This window comes from Buteo buteo, chromosome 13, assembly GCF_964188355.1.
Source record: "Buteo buteo chromosome 13, bButBut1.hap1.1, whole genome shotgun sequence".
Lineage (NCBI taxonomy): Eukaryota > Metazoa > Chordata > Aves > Accipitriformes > Accipitridae > Buteo > Buteo buteo.
In genome coordinates, this window is record NC_134183.1 from 13,526,272 (window position 1) to 13,545,721 (window position 19,450).

The 19,450-nt window shown below is 44.2% G+C and overlaps 1 protein-coding gene across 3 annotated transcripts in view; it reads left to right on the plus strand.

Moving 5' to 3' along the window:
• The window catches only part of MAP2K4 (mitogen-activated protein kinase kinase 4), a 105,793-nt gene that overhangs the window by 40,956 nt on the left and 45,387 nt on the right, over positions 1 to 19,450 (plus strand). Inside the window, exons 1-3 of one of the 3 annotated variants that reach the window (XM_075044836.1) lie at positions 615 to 637; positions 10,914 to 11,009; positions 16,894 to 17,068. In XM_075044836.1, coding sequence (XP_074900937.1) covers positions 630 to 637; positions 10,914 to 11,009; positions 16,894 to 17,068 — 279 coding nt within the window. In that variant the 5' untranslated portion in view covers positions 615 to 629. Of the gene's footprint in view, positions 1 to 614; positions 638 to 10,913; positions 11,010 to 16,893; positions 17,069 to 19,450 lie in introns of those variants that run through there. The other 2 variants (XM_075044834.1, XM_075044835.1) reach the window with 2 other exon arrangements.

Consider the following 19,450-nt stretch of genomic DNA (forward strand, 5'->3'; position numbering starts at 1 on the left):
TGGATGCTGTTTCTCAAAAGCAATGTTCACATCTTCTGGTTGCACGCTTCTCTCAAGTGTTTGTCTTGCAGCTGGTGCATCATGGTGATGTATCTGCATCTCCTGCTTGCTTCTCAGAGGCTGGAATGTTTTTTCCTCTGTTGTCTAGAAACCTTTCTAGACCTCAGATTTGAATTGGATATTCCAGACCTCCTGGCCCAGATGTGTTCCGGATGCAAGGTTTGTTTCTGTTCACTGAGTCACTTCTCTTCCCCAGCCTGATAGAGCAGAGTGGCCTCGGTGCCTTCCCGAGATGCGTGCTGGCTCAATGCTGCTGGGGATTTCCCTGTGCAGACCCTGTTGGTCTGGATGGGTGGATCTGAAGATAACAGAGAGGTCAATTTCTCGCACGAAATTTGGGTTTCTGTGACTTGGATCCACCGATCCAGAGGTGTCCCATTGCTCCTGCCTCCAGGAAGGCAGAGGGTCCTGTCGTCAAATGCGTGTCGCCTGTGCCAGGCTCTGGCTGGGGCACAAGAGGAGGCAGTCAGCAGTGACCTGCAGCTGCCATGAGATGTAAATTGTCTATTAGCTGTATTTTGCTTAATTAACAGGTTTTGGTCGGGGAACAGATCAGGCTGGATTGGTGGATGTTCAGGTAAGAGTGTGGTTTCTTACTATGTAGACAGAAAGCAAAGGAGCAAATGGGTCTTCTCATGCCCGTGCGTGTGTTAGGAGGGAGGAAACCTCTGCGTAAACTGCATCACTGGATTAAAGACACTGCTGCCGCGGAGGGAAGGCATGTCATGCCAGAGGTGGCCTTGGAAATTTCAGGATATTGGGTGTAACCATGCTCCTCCTCAGTGCCAAGGCTCTGTACCATGGTAAAATGGGTACAGACCCCAAGTACCCCATCAAGGTGTGAGTTCGGCTTTCCTTTTAGGGATTGTTTCTCGGTCTAAGAGATCTCAGGAACGTTGGAGAAGAAGTTGGGGAGTGTGGAGAAAACCATTTTGGGAATCGCCGTAAGCCAGGTTGGAGTTTAGCTCCAGTGAGCAGGGGTGATGCACATGTGGGCTGGAAGGGACTTGGAGTGGTTTCCACAGGGAGGTTTCCCAGGTGATCTGTGTGTGATTTCTGACTCCATTCATGCTAGTTCCTGGGTTTTAATGGCATATTATCTGGAGGAACGATTTCAAAGGCCATGGAATCTCAACTGCAAAATGTGGCGTTACTAAGACTCTTGACCAGGGCTTCCCAGTTGCCTTACATCCCATGGCACAGAATACCCTCTGTAGCCTGCCGAGTATCATGCCCACTGCGCTCCTGCCCGGAGGCTGTTACCAGAGCTTTGCTGCTCTCATGGGTAGAGGCTTTTTGTTAATATATAGGCTGTGCCCTGGAATACTATTTCCAGGGGGAGAGAGCATGGGTTCCCAAATCTTTTTACTGCCCTCCTTGTCTTTTCTTTCCCATCTGCAGTGGTTTTGAGCCATGTCGTATGGTTTGGGTCTCGGGTTGGGGCTGCATCCCTCCAGGATGTAGGAGTGTGCTGCCATGGGCGCGCAGGGAGCACAAGAGGTGGGTGCCAGGGCACGATACAGAGCAACACGTAGGAATGCGAGGCCACATGAAGGAGCAGGAGGACCTGCTGAATGGTTGGGACCTCTGAGCTTTGCTGTGGTGTCTCTATGATGGCCTTGTAGCTGAGCTGGTGAGGACTGCAGTGGCCAAGTGACAGCGGGTGACATGGCCCCGCTGCTCCTGTCCCGTCCCTGCCCAGCCCACAGCACCCCAAGCCCCTGCCCAGGACACCTCCCTTCTTCACCCTTCCCAATACATCTGCTACCAGCTGTGTTGGGATGTCTTGAAGGAGGTTGCCTTTATCACAGATGACCAGGAAACTAAGCGAGGAGGAGACTAGCAGAGCAGAGGCCACAACTGCTCAGACTGGAGCCAGTGGCGAAAACCTCTTGCATGTCCAATGCTGCTAGGGTTTTACCCTAAATATTTTCTGAGTTAGAACATGTGTTAGAATCAAGGGGCTTTGAAGTGACCTTTAAATAGGAGACTGACTCAGGGTAGCTTTGAATGAGATTAGAAACTGGAGGTACTTTTCTAGTTGCTAGAATTTGGGCTATGGCTCCCTGAAATCTCCCTTCCTGGTGATGCTGAGGGCTGACACATCCCTTATTGAAACTAAAAGGCGCTGTGAATGGCTTTCCAGTGCAGATCCTGTGGGGCAGGTGGCCAGGGCCCTGGGATGACGTTTTGAGCAGCAGGGAATGAGGCAGGGGGTTGGAAGGGAAGGTCTGTTCTGGTTCTGTGACTGCATGTGACTGATGGAGCTACGGAGGAAGTGTGTCTTGTTTGGTTCAGCCATGACTGCTGCCACCAAATCCACTTTATAAGTGCAATGAGAGGTTTTGTCTAGGTACAGCATACCACGTAGTCTGTATGCAGGGTATCTAGCACACTGATATACATAATTTTACATGTGATCTATACAGGGTAAAGGCAGAATAGAGCCTGAATTAGAGAGGAGTTGGGGAGTAAAATTCTTACTTGAAAGGATGCAGCCTAGAGAAGATGCAAGTGTTTTACTGACAGCTGATGCCCCAGTCTGGGGAAGTGTATGGTCCTGCTTGTGCCTGGTCAAAGTCAGCAAGGCTCTGTGTGATTGCTGTGCTCTGCAGGCTGGGTAACAGTGGAGGCTATGGAGAACTGTCAGTTGAGACCATGGTTCTCGTTAGTTCAGACTGTATTTCTGACTTAGACCAGATTAACAAATGCTTTGTTTTCCCTGCAGCAGACAATTGCAGAGGCTGGAGGACACAAGCCGTGGTTAGGGTGAGCTCTTAAACTTCCAACCCATTGTTTTTCAATCACTATTTCCAACCAACTGAAAAGCATCCTACCTCTTCTACCTCATCTATTCTGTGTCCAAGTAGGATTTAGGCCACAAACAAAACTAGATTACTCGATTATGTACATGTAAGCTCTACAGAGCTACTTGCAGCTGGTGGCCTTTGCTGAAAGGAGGTTCAAATAACACTAACATGGGAATGATGCGGTGAGATGTGACTGTATAGCTGTGCGTGGCAGGTTTGCCTGGCAGCTGTGTTGTGCTGGCCATTGCTGGCATCCGCTGAACTAAGTTGTTTGGTTGGGTTTAGAGGAGTTTTTTGGTTTTCTGGAAAGTGTTGTACTCTTCTGGTGCAGTGATGCCTTGATCTTGACTTCAGACTACAGAATTTAGATCCACCTGCTAAGAAATGAGCATGCAGAAAGAATTTTGTTTAGCATCTGGTTCACAGCATGTTGCTGCTCGAGTATCCTGTCTGCTGTCTGGGAAGTCTCTTGGCTGTCAGAGATGCTACCTCTCTAGAACTTGAACACTAGAGCGTTGCAGTCTCATCTGGAAAGGTGATGAAATGATGTCTTTTAATGCTCACAAACCCAGCTTCTGAACTGTCTGGTGGCCTGTTGGACTCTGTAGCCTCCTTGTAACATGTGGGTGTCTTCATGGATTCTTTGTGACTTAAGTTTCTAGAGGTGCACCATGTGGACCTTTTTCTCCTTGTGACACCTGGGAGAGTCACACACTTTCCAGATAGATGCCCCAAGAGTGTGTTGGCAGATGTTTGTTTAATAGACCTTCGGGGTTGGATTCCTCAAAAGCAGATGGAGGTCCAGTTGCATGTCAGACTCTGCTGTTTCCTTTTTCTCTGTACAGTTCAGGGATTGTCATTATTCCTGGAAAGGATTTTTCTGGCTGTCCCAAAGTATCTCTGAAGCGTCTACTTCTCTTTTAATCTACTCTTACACTTTTCCAAACCTTTCTGGCATGTGGTTTCAGGCTCTCTAGCTGCATAGCCTACAGCTGGCTCAGTTCATTAGAAAATAACCTGTGAGAGTTACTACCATTTGTCTAAAAAATATTAAAAACCAAAGTGGAATATCCTAAATTGGCATGTTCACAATTACTTGTGTGAATTTTCCTGTAAATATTTCTCAGTCTGTTCCCCATTTCTATCACAGTCATTTCACATCTTTATTGTTACTGTTTTCTGATACCTTTCTGCTGCATGATACCTTCCCATGGCAGGGTGTGATGCCTGGAAGCTTTAGAGATAGGTTTCAATGTAAAAGCTACCAGTTAAGAATTTGAATTATTTTCTGTGTCTGTTCTGTAACATTTCCTGAAAGTTGCAGTATCTGAATGTAACCAATGGGAAACTTGCTTGTATTTTCAAGTAAGCACAAGTAAAATGGATACCTCCAAGGACTCAGCAAATACATTTAAATGTATGAGTGAGTCTGTGGAAAATAGACTTTCACTTTTAATACAAACATCACTGTTGTTTAAGTACTACAGCAATGTTTCTTACACATTTTTTTTCAGGAGTTTTCTTGACAAATTGATGAGTTTTGTCTGTACTTTAACCTTCCTGTCTCTTCCAGAAGTTTACAAGTTCATTTAGCCAGTGATCTCTGTGGCCTAGATGACAAAGAGGTGGTATGGTTTGTAAAATACCCATGCTCAGTATCTCAGACTTCAAGTAGATCGCCTCTTCAGAGAAGGTGCTACCAAAGTTAGCGTTAGATTTTGCCTGAATGTGCTGCGTTAATCTCTCTCTTCTTTTTTTTTTTTTATTTCCTTACCTTCTAAGTTTTGGTATTTCTCTAAGGTGCTAATCCTGCTCTGCAGAGGAGCTTTTTGGTATCTGCTGCTTCCAAAATAGATTTCTCTAGCAACTTCAATGTCCCTTGGAGCATCAGTGCCCTAGTAGGACTGTTCTCTTCTGTCTGCAAGGGTTTTGATATTTCAGCACTCTGCTTCTGAATTTAGGCCTTCCATGTCTGGAAACAAAATTTGGAGCTTGTGTATCTCCATTAAGCTAATTCATATTGATTTTTCAAAGGTGCTGAGCACCTAGCTTCCTGCCACATCGTTGGTACCTGGGCTCCTCAGAACTTCTGGAAGCCTAATCACCCACCTTTGGGTGTCTAAATCAAATACAACCCGATGTTATATACTAATCTGGCTCTCATGGGTTCCAAGTGCTTCACATGTGCTGAGTAATTCAGCTTTGCAAACCTAAATGGTTCCATAAAACTCTGTTCCCCATTTTGCAGATGGGAAGCTGGGGCATGCTGTATTTTGGAAGAGGTAAAGGTTAGGCCAGAAGCTTGTGACGGCGTAGAGAGTTCAACAGAGATCTCCTGATAATCTGTGGTCTACAGCTTAGCTCTGTTACCTGTCCCATCGCCGGCGCACTTAGGAGCTGTTGTCCTGGCTCTTGTGTGCACACAGCTGTGACCAGAGCTGCTCACTTGGGAGCAGCATTTTGACCTTGCAGCCATGACCCTCTCGGCGTGCTGTGCGGTGTGTAACTGGTCCCCTTCCTGATGCACAAGGGAGGCCTGTCCCTTCCACCATGGGGAAGAGTGACCGATGGGTAGGAGGCTGTAAGAAGATGGTGGTAGTGGCAGTTACCTTCCAAAGCACCAAGACCTGGCCTGTCCTGCCCAGATGGGGACAGCAGCCTGGGTGGTGGGAGTGGAGGAAGAGCTTGTGGTGGCAGCGGGGGTTATCCAGAGACAGGGGAGGCTGGGGGCTTCTGTGTCTGCCCAGAGCCGCCTGGGGCACCACCCTGCCTCTGCGGGCCCCCGTGGGGAGGCGGCTGTTCTCAGTCACTTGCAGGTCCTGGCAGTTGGCACACAGATGTCTGAGACACACCGAGGCATGAACACGCAACATTTCCTAATTCAAGGTGTGGTGTCTGACGTTCATACTGCCTCCTCAGGCCCGTTTTCACTGTCACATTGGGTGAGGGAAGGTGGTATGGGGTAGAGGCAGAGCTGCCATCCTGTGCTGCCTGTGAAGGTGTTTTTAGTGATGCTCTCCATGGTTTTCCTCCTCCAGGGACACCAAGATGGTGTCTGAGGAGAGTCTCTGAAGAGCAGCAGTTTTGAGTTGACTACTGTATTTTTTCTGCTGAGTTGAGTGTTGTGTGGAGGGAGGTGAAGCATTCTGGTTCAATGGAAATTCAAAAATTATCAGGTAGAGCAATGAGGTGGAAATGTTCACTTTCAAACTGAACCTGACTTAATTCACCATCAGATCTGCATTAATGTGGCTGTGTGTTGGGACGCAGAGAGGCTGTGCAGAAGAGCAAAGCTGGGTGATCGTCTCCCTTGGATAGAAGTATACTGCAGACTTTCCTTCTAGTGCCTGGCTTTTAGTGAGATGTGCTGCCTACCCTTTATCTCGTAACATGGCTTTATGGGTGACCTGTGCTGGCCAGATCCTTCCCCAAGACATATAAGTTAAGCCATCATCTTTGACTCCATCCATGCTCATGGCAAAAGACAGGTGCCTGCAGCCTGCTCAGGACCAAGCTCCTGCTTTGGAGGTACCTGTCACACTCCAGAGCCTGGAGGAGAGCCAGTTTGTTGCTTAGTCAGCTTGGTTTAAAAAGCCTGGGTTTATAAACCTGAGTACAAGGTCAACAATTCAGTAATATTTTCCCTGGTCTAATGAGGAAGACAGTTTGAGAAATGTCTGTTGTCCTGACCATTGGAGAGTTGGAAATTTCCCTCAGTCTCCTTGCTGTGTTTGAGATGGGGGGTGGTGCTGCCTTTGTTTGAAAGCAGTTCAAGGTTTCAGACTACAGAGGATTCGGTGTGGTTTAAGAATTTTGAGTTTTTTTAAATTCTGTTGCTTGTGTCCTGGTGGTTCAGAGGCAGTGCTTGGTCTCACAGGAGCAGAGCTGTTGCATTAGTGTTCAGTAGACCCTGGGGCTTCCTGAGTGATAGCCCTCTTCACACATCAGGAGGGACACATCTGGTCCTGGCATAGCTGTGTAATTCACACGAAGATGTAACTACTGCAATGTTTATTTAAGAGAAGTGAAAGTAGGTCAAGTAGTTTCAGAGTCAGCATCAGCTCTTCTGTTCCCTTCGTACTGCTGTGATAACAGAAGCACGATTTTCTCTCCTTTTTCCCTTTATTACTAGGTGCTGTAACCCCTAGCAAGGACAGCAGTGTACATGCTTATACGCAAACTGGTTGTAAATCTTGGTGCATGGAGATTTTAAAAGCATTCTGGACACCAAAATTCCTGAATCCTCTCTAGAGGATTAGAGAGAAAATGGAGACGACACCTCCATCCATGTTGGACTTTTCAATAACATTTGAATCTGTTGGTGTGTTTTTCAGAGTATTTTTAAGACCTATGTGTCTGTGCTTTACCATTTTATTTGGTAAATTCTGTAAGCCATTCTAAAATTCATATTTCATACTTCATAGGGAAGGTGTGATGCATTGCCATCTCTGAGCCTTCAAATGGTCTCATTATCTACAGTCAACAGTGAGTTTTTATTATTAAGAAGTACAGGTGAGATCCAGAATTCCATCTGGGAACTAGGAGTTGCCAAAATTTCTCCCTTCCTCCCTCCAGTGATGAGCAGTCTTTGGGACTTGAGCATTTTGATTAAAAATACCCTGTGGCACCTGTGTGTTATCTGTGTCCCAAGGTGCCCCAGGGATCTGCTGAGCTGTGCTCATCGCTGCTGTCCTGCCTAAGAGGGCAAGTTGAGCATCCCCATATCTGAACTCACCAGTTTGTAAGCCATGCTCTGAAAACATATCAGATGGTACTGATTTCAGTTAAAATTTATTCAGGGAGCAGGAGATGCTGTTGCTCCTCTGAGAGCATGGACTGCCCTCTTGGCATTTCTCCTTTAGCTTCTTTTCTTCTAGACCTGTGAATCTGGCGTTCTGAGCTGGGGATCGATCCAAGGTCAACGGGGGCGATAGGTGTCCCATCCTGTATGTCTTAAGAGACCGGTGTCCTGAAACATGGATGAACTCCTGAGGCTGGAGAGAGCCTATATCCCGATGTTCCCTCCTCCTTGGGCAAATACAGTAACTGCTAGCTTAATATGCAAAAACTGCTGGTGTTTGGAGAGGAAAATGAGATGAAGCAGATTATTATATGTAATGTCTCTGAATATATATGCACACACAGGTTTGGCCTCTACCCATTTTTTTGGATAAATATATTGTGCAATAATTATTTACAAGTAACAAAGCAGGACATCGCTTACACATTGGTCTGAGCTTGGTGCCTGTGTATAGGAGTGGTCTCTGCTGTGTTGTACAGATGGTGTATCTGTTTTCTGACCTTAAGTGGCTGTCACCGTTGGACTCCAATTAATCTGAGATGGTCAGACACAGATGTTTTTTTTTTCTGCTTGTGTGACATGCAGAAACATCAGAAAGGATTTTATATATGGACCGCCACTACTCATATCTGTGATTTAAGTTGGATTCGAATGCTACATTTCCAGATGTGGACCTTGCAAACCACATTCCTGCAGGAAACCCCAATAAACAACTGCCATTGCTAGCTATAGGAATAAACTTTGCTCATTGGTGTTCTGTGTACTTGGGATCACACGGTGTTTCATCAGAGCAAGAGTACATCCTTTATCTCTTCAGACATTAATTGCCACCTCATAGTAAAATATCTTGCATTTTACCCTGGCTATGGAGAAGTGAGCCAACTCTTCTGTTTTGTGGGTTCAAACTGAAGGAATCAGTCATCCCTTTTGTCTTCTGTACACATCAAGAAATGGAGAATAGAGAGAGGAGAGTCTGCAGATTTGGAGGCAGCTTTCACCCCACAGGTCATTGTCAACAACTTCTGTTTTTGTCCTTTGCATAAATGAGTGACTTTCAACGTGTACTGTGGAGGACATCTGGACTGAATGAACACGATGTACCCACGAAAAGCAGCTGCTGTACAAAGAGCTCATGGAAAGGACGTTGTGGTGGATTGGATGGATATGACGGAGGTGGGGGTTAGCCTGCTGGCTGGAATTGGTTTTGCCATTCTGATTGTTTGAGGAACTCACTTCTGAAAAGGACTTAGATTAATTGGGTTCATGGTATGTTATGTTGGTGAAAACTACAGACATCATCTTTGAGATTCAGGTGGATGTTCTTACCTCCCATTGTGAAGGCCCCTCCATTTTTGGGAAATCTCAGAAAAGAGAGAACAAATCACTAAGCCAGTCTACAGTGGATTATGATGACCCTAAAGGGTCTTCTCTTTGAGCTTGTTTTAATTCCCTCCTATATAAAATATGCTTGGAGTAAATCTGGATGAGCAATTGGTCCTTTGTGACCAACATAACTGATGCATTTGCTGAGACAAGTATGGATCACTTGAAAGTGATTGTTTCAAATATTTCTTGCTACAGCAGCGTAAAGGTGGTTGCCCTCTCTGAGGAGTGTGAGGGCTCCTCTATAATCCAGCTGGATTTGTGTCTCTGATGTTCTAGGTGGGTATTTGATACCAGTGAAAGATGGGAAAGGTGATTCTCTGGGGCCATTGGCCTAACTCCTTACAGCATCCTTAATTTTCTTTAAGCATCTTTACAGAGCTTACAGAAAATCACCTCTTGGCTCTTGAGAGTCAGTGGAGAAAACTGTGCTCCACATAGCCATCTCGGAGGAGACCAACATTTAAAATCTCACCATACTACTGGACCGTGGAGCGTGGGGACCTTCAACAGGCAGTTGCTTTCACTGGCCTATAGGAGTCTTAGGTCTTAGAGAAGGGGCACTTTAAAAATACAAGTCACATTTGGTCTACTTAGTCTTGTTACAAGGTCTGTTTTGGTCACCACGTTTATGATCGCTGCATCTCTCTGAAAAAGCAATCTCTGTCTTGCAGTTAGGCGATTTCTTTGTCTCCCATCTGTCCTTGTCTGCCACAGAAAGAAAAATACTGCCAGGTACCTTCTTGGCACTGAATTTCATATTATTTCAGGCTGTGATGAAGCCCAAAGTGTTTTGTGTTTTTATCCCAAATAGAAAATAAATCCTGAAGGAGAAGTTGGAGAGGTTTTAGCTTTCCCAGACCAGGGTTGGAATTTTATGACACACAGAAGTTTAAATTAGAAAAATCACTTGTTAGAGTAGTTGAAATGGAAATGTTTCATGTAGATGAAATAACAGTGCTCATTTTCTACCGCTCTCAAGTGTTCTCAACAAGGAGCTGAGCAAAACCATAAGTTTGCATTGCTGACTGTTTGTAGATAGTTGCATTGGTCATTTGTACAAGTACTTGAGTGCTTGTTTTCTGTGTGCCTTCCACAAAGTGCTTAGCAGGAGCCCATCTTGCCTGAGCTACTCGAACATTCTGAGATAACAGGTCCTCGTATTGGGAAGGGAGATTTCCAAAGCTGGACAACTTGAGGGACTCGGAGATCCAGAACCTGATTTTGTTCTTAGAGAAGTCTCATAATACAGAGTGGTAATTAAACTTCATTTATCTGTTAGTCGTCTGGGTCTGGAGGTAATAAGAAGGGATGTAGATGTTCAAGTCATGCAAACTTATTTATTAAGAGAGGGGATAAGATGAATGACAAGCCCACCTGGGAGATACCACCAGTCCTAGATTGGTGGATTCAGGATGGAAGCTAGATTTAAAAGAAAAAATTACTTAGTTCTGCTTTAGAGACCACAAGAAAAACAGAGCAGTGATGGTCAGTGTGCCTCAGGGAAACAGCATGTCGCTAACATAGAAGTATTTGGTTAGTAAGTTGAATGCAATTATTCATGTTTCTAATCATAGTAATAATACAGTTGGAAATAATAATTGTCATTGCTGTAAGAAAACAAATTGCATATGATTTAATGTGTTAAAATACAGCTCAAATCATCAGAAGCTGCATTGCTCCCAATGAAGGGAGGTTGCTTAGGTGAAATTTGGAAGAAAAATATATAGCTCACTAATTTCTTATGCTAAGCACTCCGTGGGTAGTGTGACTAGCTGAGTATTGTGTTATACGTTATTGTGTCATGTGATAACAGCACCATGTTTTCCTGTCATTTTCACAACTTTTCCTGGCTGAAGTGATACACAAGCAACCCTGGGTAGTAATCACATTGTCCCGTTCAGTTTCAAAAGGAGAGAAGCGGACCTCATCCAGAAACTTTCCAGCAGGCTACAGTAAGCTTAACTGTCTGTTAGCCATTGTCAAATATTTTCCATACCCACAAAAATGGCATCTATTAAAGTAATGGAATTTGTCTCAGAAATAGTGTCATTCCATTGAGTGATTTTTGTGTAACGATAATGATATTGCATCTCAGTATCATTTTGCAAACTATTTAAAGTATGTTTACGGGTTCTTTGTTGATTCTTATGGATGTTCTCATGTCTCTGTTTCCTGTTCTTTCTCTGGTAGCTGACCATGGCTCAGGAGAGGTCATGTTTCAGTAAAAGTGTCTGCATTCTCAGAAGGGTTATTTAAATTAATTAGCTCAGTTTTTCCCAGTATTATTCTGAAATGCTTGAATCTAGTGTAAGCTTTGAGTACCCAGCCGTGGTGGGTTCAGAGAATGTGCTGCAGTCTGGCTCGTGTCCCAGTCAAAATGAGTTTGAGATTAATGTGCTCAGTTAAATTCGGTACAGGCTGCATCACGACGAATTGAGAGGTTTCCTCCATGTCAAGGGCAGCGTTAATCAAAATCCATTGTAACTCAGTAGTTTACCAGGACAGCTTATTAAAAAATATTGACACTTTAAAAGCCTCAGCCAAACTCCACTGAAGTCAGGGAGACCCTTTGCAGCCTTGAGAGTGTGCTGGACCAAGTCTTGAGGACTGTGGAAGGGGCTATGCAATCTTCCACACTTCATTAATTATCTTTATTGTAAAGTTCTGGAGGAACATAGAAAGCAAGAGCAATGCTAGGGAGAATTTCTGCCAATTGATCATTATGAAAGGGAGCAAGTGTGCTTTTGTTTTTAGTCTGAGTAGGTAAGAGATGCAGAACTAAATCATTTCTTTCCTTTGACACATTTTCTGTGTCTCTTGATGTCGAGGAATTTGTTATTAAAAATAACTAAGCCTGAGAACAGCTTACGTGGGCCACAGTAAAACCAATTTAGTTCTGTCCCTCTTGCAAGGACACCATTGCCCAACAGCTTATTGGAAGCAGATATTTCTTCTCGTGAGAATCCAAAAGATGTGTGAGAGCACCAACGTTTTCAGCCCTTTAGAAAAAAATGGAACATTTCTTTTGGAGACTTTCTCCAGTGAAATTTAAACTAGGGTTGCTAGGGTCTGAAAACTGTTTTGTAAGTAACAGACATTGGAACAGAAGCATTACAACCTGTCTGGGCTATTCGAAAGACTTGGTAGAAATGTGTTAGTCAAAGTCATAAGCCATGTTTTTACTCTGAAGTTACGAACAGTGCACAGTGTTATTAAAACCCTGCAGTTTACATGGAAGCTTTTTTGTTAGCATTTATGGTTTAGCATTCCTTTGGCTGATAGACCACAAATCAGTTTCTGAAATCCCATTGTTTTGAGCAGCTTTTTTACCAAACTTGTAGAGATGTAGAGTATATTCTCATTATCCACAGCATAAATAGGAGCTATAATGAGAGACTTCCTAGAAGAATCCAGCACTAGGCAGGCTTGTGAAGCACAGCTGGTTTGCTTGGATCTTTTTGACTCTGCAGATTTGTTTTATTCATGTCAACTGTAACATTGAATACTTCAACTTTTGGGCTTCTTTGAATGCTGCAGAACTCTTAATGAAGTAAAACAAAGAGGAGATAGGTAGCTACCTACAGCATCTTTCTGGCCTTGCTTCATGTCTGATAACTTTCAATTTTGCTTAAAAAAATCCACCAACTTTTCTCTGCTTCTCCCCACAGTCCTTCTTTTTCATGCCAAGGAAATGCTTGTTTTAAAAAGTTTTGGCATCCCTGCAGTTCAGTGCTAACAGCAGGGCTCGGGGAACTAACACAGCCTGTCCGAGAGCTTCCCAGTGTCTCTGTGGTTCTCCCCAGCAGGTTTTGTGGGCCTCTAGCTGTGGCAGACCTTCCCGTGTGAGTCTAGCTCACCAAGCTTGCAATGAGCAACCTCCTGTCCCGAATGCGTGTGACCCTGTCCTTGGCCTGGCTGCGGTGCCTGGCGCCAGCCGTCCGCCTGCCTCCTGCCAAGCTGGGCCCACAAACATTTTCATTTCTGACAAAGGGCAACTGTTTGGAGGAGTTGTTGTCTTGCTCCGTGCTCCTAATCCCTGGAATAACTGCTGTGACAAGCATAGTAACCATCTGCAGTAAGACTGATACATTGGTGCCTTTCAAGTGCAGTAATTGCAACGACCTCCTGAGCCTATCTTTTTTTTTTTTTTTTTCCTCCTTTTAAAACTTTTTCGAAGCAGGACGGGGAGTTGGAAGCTGAAGTCCTGAACAAGCCATCAGGAGCTATAGTCCCTGAGGTGCATTTGAAAATACTACTTTTAACTGTTTGAGGAGTATCTGGCCCTCTTTAGCTATTTATTTTATTTTTTAAATCATACATTAAGTCCCACAAGTCCATCTTACACATCCTGATCATTTGCAGAATGTATGCCCAATTTTGCCCAACATTCCCAGCCTTAGAGAGATTTGGATTGCATAGCTTAAAAATGAAGTGGGAAGAGGAGACATATGTCTGATCACATCTGTGCAAACTCTAATAAGCACTAAACACAGGGACTGAAATCTGATCGGTTGCAGAAGAAGGGACTGGGCATTAATTATTTTTCACCTTCACTAGACACTGTTCTCTGTGGTTACTCTTCTATTTTCTGAAGGAAGCTGTTGTAGTATCCAGTGCACTAGAATGTAGTGCAGGGTTTATGCAAGCTTTTTTGTGTTTTGGGGGCATGTCCGCCCTGTGGTTTTATGTCCTCATATATCTGCTGCAGTGCAAATCTAGTAATAGGTGTACTGCATTGATGATTTATTTGTTCTTATTTCCTCGCTCTGTTTTATATCAGAAAATTCCCATTTTATATCAATGCAGAGAATCTATGTTCTAGATTTGCATTTTTTGAGCTGCTTTCTTGGCATGGAAATCCCTTGGGATTTTGATTTACACTGAAAAATTCCTGTTATAAAGCGTAGTTTTTTGATGCTAAAAGTAATCATTGCGTTCCAGTTACTGACCCTTAAGATAGGCCACGCTGCTTAAAGGAAAACTGCATTGTTCACATGTGACAAATTAGCTAAATGAGCAAAATCTATATTAAAGTCTCTGTTACTCTGTCAAACTTGTCATTTGGTTATTTGACCATTTCCCTGGGTATTTGAAAAAAGATAAGCAGGAACTGTGATTGCATTATGAGGCAGATGGCATCATAAATACATAGTGGAAATTAAGCCAAGCTCCAACACGTGAGGTTTTGTGGGTGGACAGTGATGGTACATCTCGATCCAAACCCCTGGAGCTCTGCTGCTCTGCACCAGAATACAGCTGCAGAGGGCACTCGGTGCAGACCCGCAGAGGGGGTATTTCCTAGCTCACATCTTCCTGGCTGCTTGAACCACCCATCCTGCAGCTGTGGGAACAATGGCACAGATCTGCTTTCACGCTACAGCTGGGGAGAAACAGGCTTCTTGTGTAACAAGGAAATAATGAATTCAAATTAGCTTTCTCTTCTGATGTAGGGTAAGAAACGCAAAGTTTCCTGGGCAGAAAAACACACGGAGGGAAGAGTGGAGATGTGTTTAATTGCTTTATTTGAATAAACCATGTCAACATTTAAATTTTTTAACTCTATGAGAACTTCAATATGAAATGTTGTTTTGAAACAAGAGATGGAAAGGGTTTGCTCAGAAAATCAAATCTCACATTTCACCCGCCTGGTAACACCTCTTTGCTTTTTTTTCCCCTGCCTTTTTGAACAAGATTTAGCTCTCACTGGTTGTGCTTCTTCCTGCATGCCAGCTGACAGGAGGTAGGCAGGAAATGCCCATTTGCTGGTGCCTCCTTAGCATGATGCTTCTCACCTACCTTCTTCCATCAAAAGAAGAACTATTTTTATGGTACTGACAAGATAGGATGGTTGAGAAGTTAGATAGTAACCAATTCATGCAGCTTCCAACATAAGTTGCCTGCAAGACAGCTGGCAAGTCTGGAGGTCATGTTTCTTTTCATTTTTTCTTTTCTTTTTTTTCCTCTGTTCTTTTTTGGGGTCGTTTTACTACCTTATTTTCATTTCTTGCTCTTTAGTAGTCCAATTCCATGGAGAAGCCCACTCAATGCAGTGTTTTATTATGCATAGAAACTCAAAGATAGTGTAAATAGTGCTAATGAAGGGGTGCCACCTCTGCTCCATGGGCTGCTGTGTCCGTCACATCTGCGCTGTATTGTAGCACTATCAGTAGGTTTCCCGAATTATTCCTAAAGGCAGTGGAGGGACGCTGTAGGGAGTGGCAGATTGAAAATCTCAGACTAGGCAGTTTAGAGGTCAGGAAAGACCAGGGCAGGCACAGCATGGAAGTGGTGAGAGGAGCTGTTCAGCAAGGCTTTCATTGAACAGGTCAAGGGTTCGGGACGTGCAGCTGTTCAAAGCCCGGGAAGTACTAAACCAAAGCGTTGCAGAGAATCTGAAGTGCAGCAGATGAAGCCATTTGAACCATAGTTGCTCCAGTCAATTGACCTTTGGGCCTGACCTCATTGCCCTCACAAAACCCAGGTTCCAAATAAAACTTGGTGGAGGTCATGGTTGGATCCACCGTCGCATTCAGCTGGGTAGCGTTTGCAGCTGCTGGTTGACAAACGGTTGCATTTATCCATGTGGAATAGGCCAGAACATGTTTATTCCTCTGGCTGATAAACTCAATAAGCTTTATGCATTTGGTTGAACACTTCAAGTATGTTCTGCTCATTGGGTCGGACCCTGGATGAGCAAATGGTGGCTTGATCAAATGCCCAAGAGAAGTGATCAGAGTCCAAGGGATGAGTTTGACAGAATCTCCCTTGTACACAAGGTGGTCAGAAGTACCTTTGTGCTTTAATATCTGTGTGAGATTGGTGTGCCCTGGAGTGGGAGCTGTCTTTAATGCTGTTAATGCTACTCGAAAGTGGGAAACTCAGGCTTTTGGCTTTCTTTACAACTTAAGAAGTGCGAATCAGCTAATCAATTAATGAATACCTGAAAATTTGCATGGCATTTTAAGATGAAGAGTGTTGAAAATACTTGTGCATTTCCTACTAATTCAGTGATAGCATTGCTGCATTTGAATGAGTAATTGGGGGCACCTTAAAACAACTGTTGAACTCTTCAGTCCTACAAATTTTGGGCATTGGTCTGCTCTTTACTGGGGACAAATCTTGGTGGAGCAAGTAGGAGCAATGTTTGCCTAAAAATGTTAATTTAGGTGTTCGGTAAAGATACACTTGAACAGGCAGTTTTTGTTTTCACAACTTGTCTTGTTTTTTATAAATATAAATTATTGGCTCTTTATTTGTTTTTTGAATAAATTTAATGATTACCTAAAATGTTGGTTTTTTTTTTTTTTTAAATAAATTGCAGTTTTCCATTAAGAGCAAACTCTTTCTAAAGTCCCATTGATTCACACAGAAGAGCTTGCCTATGTTGCATAGAAACCCAACTAGAATGGAGACGGTGGGAGTGTGGTGGTATAGAGCTGCAGAAACTTTGGGGAGATGGGGCTGGGGAGTGCTCTTCAGGCTCTTGGTTCTGCATGTTACCAGATCCTGCTTGAAGCCTGATATATTTTGTGCAAAGTAGAAAAAACTGTGTAAATGAGTGTTTAGAATGACTCTACTATATGAGACACATTGAATTTTATGCCACAGCTGGAGAAATTTATCCTTAATTGAAGCTGTGGGCAAGCGTATGTCATTTTTGATTTAACATTTTCCCTCACCCCTGCACCCCCTACCCCAACCAAAATCCTTTGTGGAGTCAGATTGTTGCTGTAGCCTTTGTGAACCCCTCTCTTCTAATGTTTAATCAAGTGCTGAAAAGAGAAATTTACAGACTATTTAAAATGTGGAAAAATTGCTTCCCAATATTTTTGACAGAGAGAGACTGAGAACACACAGCATTGAATCATCAGGAAAATTGAAGATTTCCCCTGAACAACATTGGGATTTTACAGCAGAGGACTTGAAAGACCTTGGAGAAATTGGACGAGGCGCTTATGGTTCTGTCAACAAAATGGTCCACAAACCAAGTGGGCAAATTATGGCAGTTAAAGTAGGTGATGCCCATACTTACATTTGTACTTCAGTCCATTAAGGGATGAAATGTGATGGAGAATTAACGTTCTTCCATCTAGCACCCATCTGCTGCTCTTTTCTATTTATTTCCAGTGTAAAGGCTGCTATGTACTGAAAATACATTGTATAATGGGCATATTGTCAAGTGATTTGTGAAGCTCTCATAATTGCTTTTGCCCTTTTGAAAATGCCTGTCAGGAACCTACTGTTTTGAGGGGATCACATGTCTCTGGAGACTGACAATGGGGTATAGGCCTTTCACCTCTGGGTCACTGGTTCAGATACAGCCTAGGCTGGTGGTAGGCACAAGTTGACATCTAATAGCTTCTTGGTGTCTTTTGTGAAATAAGGTAGTGACTTAAAATCTGCTTTTTATGTAAGCATGTGCAATGGTGTGGTCTCACCAGGAGAAGCTGGAATGGAGTGGACATCTTCTAGGGAGTGTTTTGCTCTTGCTGATGTATGGTGGAGTATCTTTGCTTTGTGTTTACCATGCCAGACCTGCTCTGGAGACGGAAAGCGTAGCAGTTTTCTGGACTGACCATTTCCTGCCTTATGCTACCCAAAACCTCACCGTAAAACCAGAAACAATATGCAGCCTTGTTTCCCAGCTGGGTGATACAGAGTAATCTTTGTCTTGCTGCAGCAGTGCTGCTTACTGGGCATCTTTGAGGAGCTGCTTGTCCATCAGGCTGGGTGAGGTGGGCAGCAGCTGTTCTCTCTCTCTTTCTCTCTCTCTCATCCTCATCCTTTTCTTTGCTTGCTGCAGCCTGGTAGCTAATGACATCAATCTTTTATCTCTGTTGTTGATATCAACTGTCAGTGCTCCCATGGCTCCCATGAAAGAGTATAAGTGAGCCCTGTAGGAGTCTGTGTTGCTCTCTTTCCCAACTCTCTCTGTCTTCTTTGGAATATTCCCTGAGCTGATCTGGAAAGGTTCACTCCTGCTGGTCTCAGATGCCAGGTAGACATGTCTCAGCCCCAGCTCTAGCTGCTGTGAATATATTTCATACTTGTCTCTAGTGTTGAGTTACTGAAGTAACCACCATCCTTTGATTTTCTCCAGTAAATATTGACTTCCTCACAGCAGTGGGATCACTGGCCAGGTCTCTGAGTGGCTTGGATCACCATGCAGTGGTGTTTCAACCTGGTTTTGAATCCCTAAAGTTTCCAGTGGAGCTAGAGGCTACCTGTAGCTAAAGGCTTGTTTTTCTTAGTTGTCTTTGGTGGAACTCGTAGATGGAGTTTGCAGATGATAGGTTGAAAACTGCAGATGTAGTGAAACGATGCCTGGGCACCCTCAGCTTCTCAAACCCAGGGTGTGTGACCCGGGTAACTATAGTTCTGCTGCTATAATTACGATAGCCATGGGTAAAAAAATGCATACCTATAGCTGAGTGGCTTTGTTATCTGCAGCTCTGCAATGGGTACGGCTGTGCTGAGCAGAGCGCTTTGTTGGATTAGCTAACATCATCTAGAAGGATGGCACAGAAATTCTGTGGTCCCAGACTGTGTTTGCGCAAGGGGTGTTCAGCATTGTAGGATAATCTTGTCAGCATTCAGAGTCTGTGATGCAGGTACAGCTCCCATCTGGGAGGCAGCAGGCGCCAATGCGTGTTCTTGAAGCACACAGTTGGAGATGACATTGCACAGCATGTTGACCTGGCTTTCCCAAGGGAAGATAGGTGGTCTGAGCCTCAGGGGGGTGCTGGGCTTGGGTGCTCACTTTTAAACAAGTAAAACCTGGTAGGTTTACAGTGGCTAAACTTTGAAATGTCAATGTTGCGGGCTGGGATAGTGACACCTTCTTTTCCCTGAATCCACTCTCCTGAGACGGGCATGGCTAGGCCTGCAGGAGAAGGAAGGTTGGAGGGTCTGGGCAACCACATAATTTCTAAAATGTTAGTGGCAAGGGACTGTTCTGTTTGTCCCAGTGGGGATAAAACACAAAATTGAGCAAAGAAGACCTGTGGGTGGAACAGCCAAGACAGCAGCAGCTATTCCACAGCTTGGATGGTAGTTATTTGAGATGAGGTTTCAGGACAGGGCTGAGCTTGGACTAGCGACTAGTTCATCCCAAACTATTCAGCCTTTTGTCAGATTGCTGTTGCTTTTGGGGCAGCCGAGGTTGTGCATTAATCTGCTTGCTCCTGTTCTATTTAAATCTGCCCTGTGGGCCATTCATGTTTGGGGCTGTCCAGCTCCTGCTCCCTCTGTCTTCCCTCAAGCCTGTGGTGTCCTGACAGCTTGCAGAGTTATTGCTGTCTGAAGCCCCAGCTCCCCACCTGTGTTCAGGAAAACCAGCTGCTCTCCACGGTCTCTCCTTGCTCTACAGGCAGGGACTTAACTTGTTTTCTTC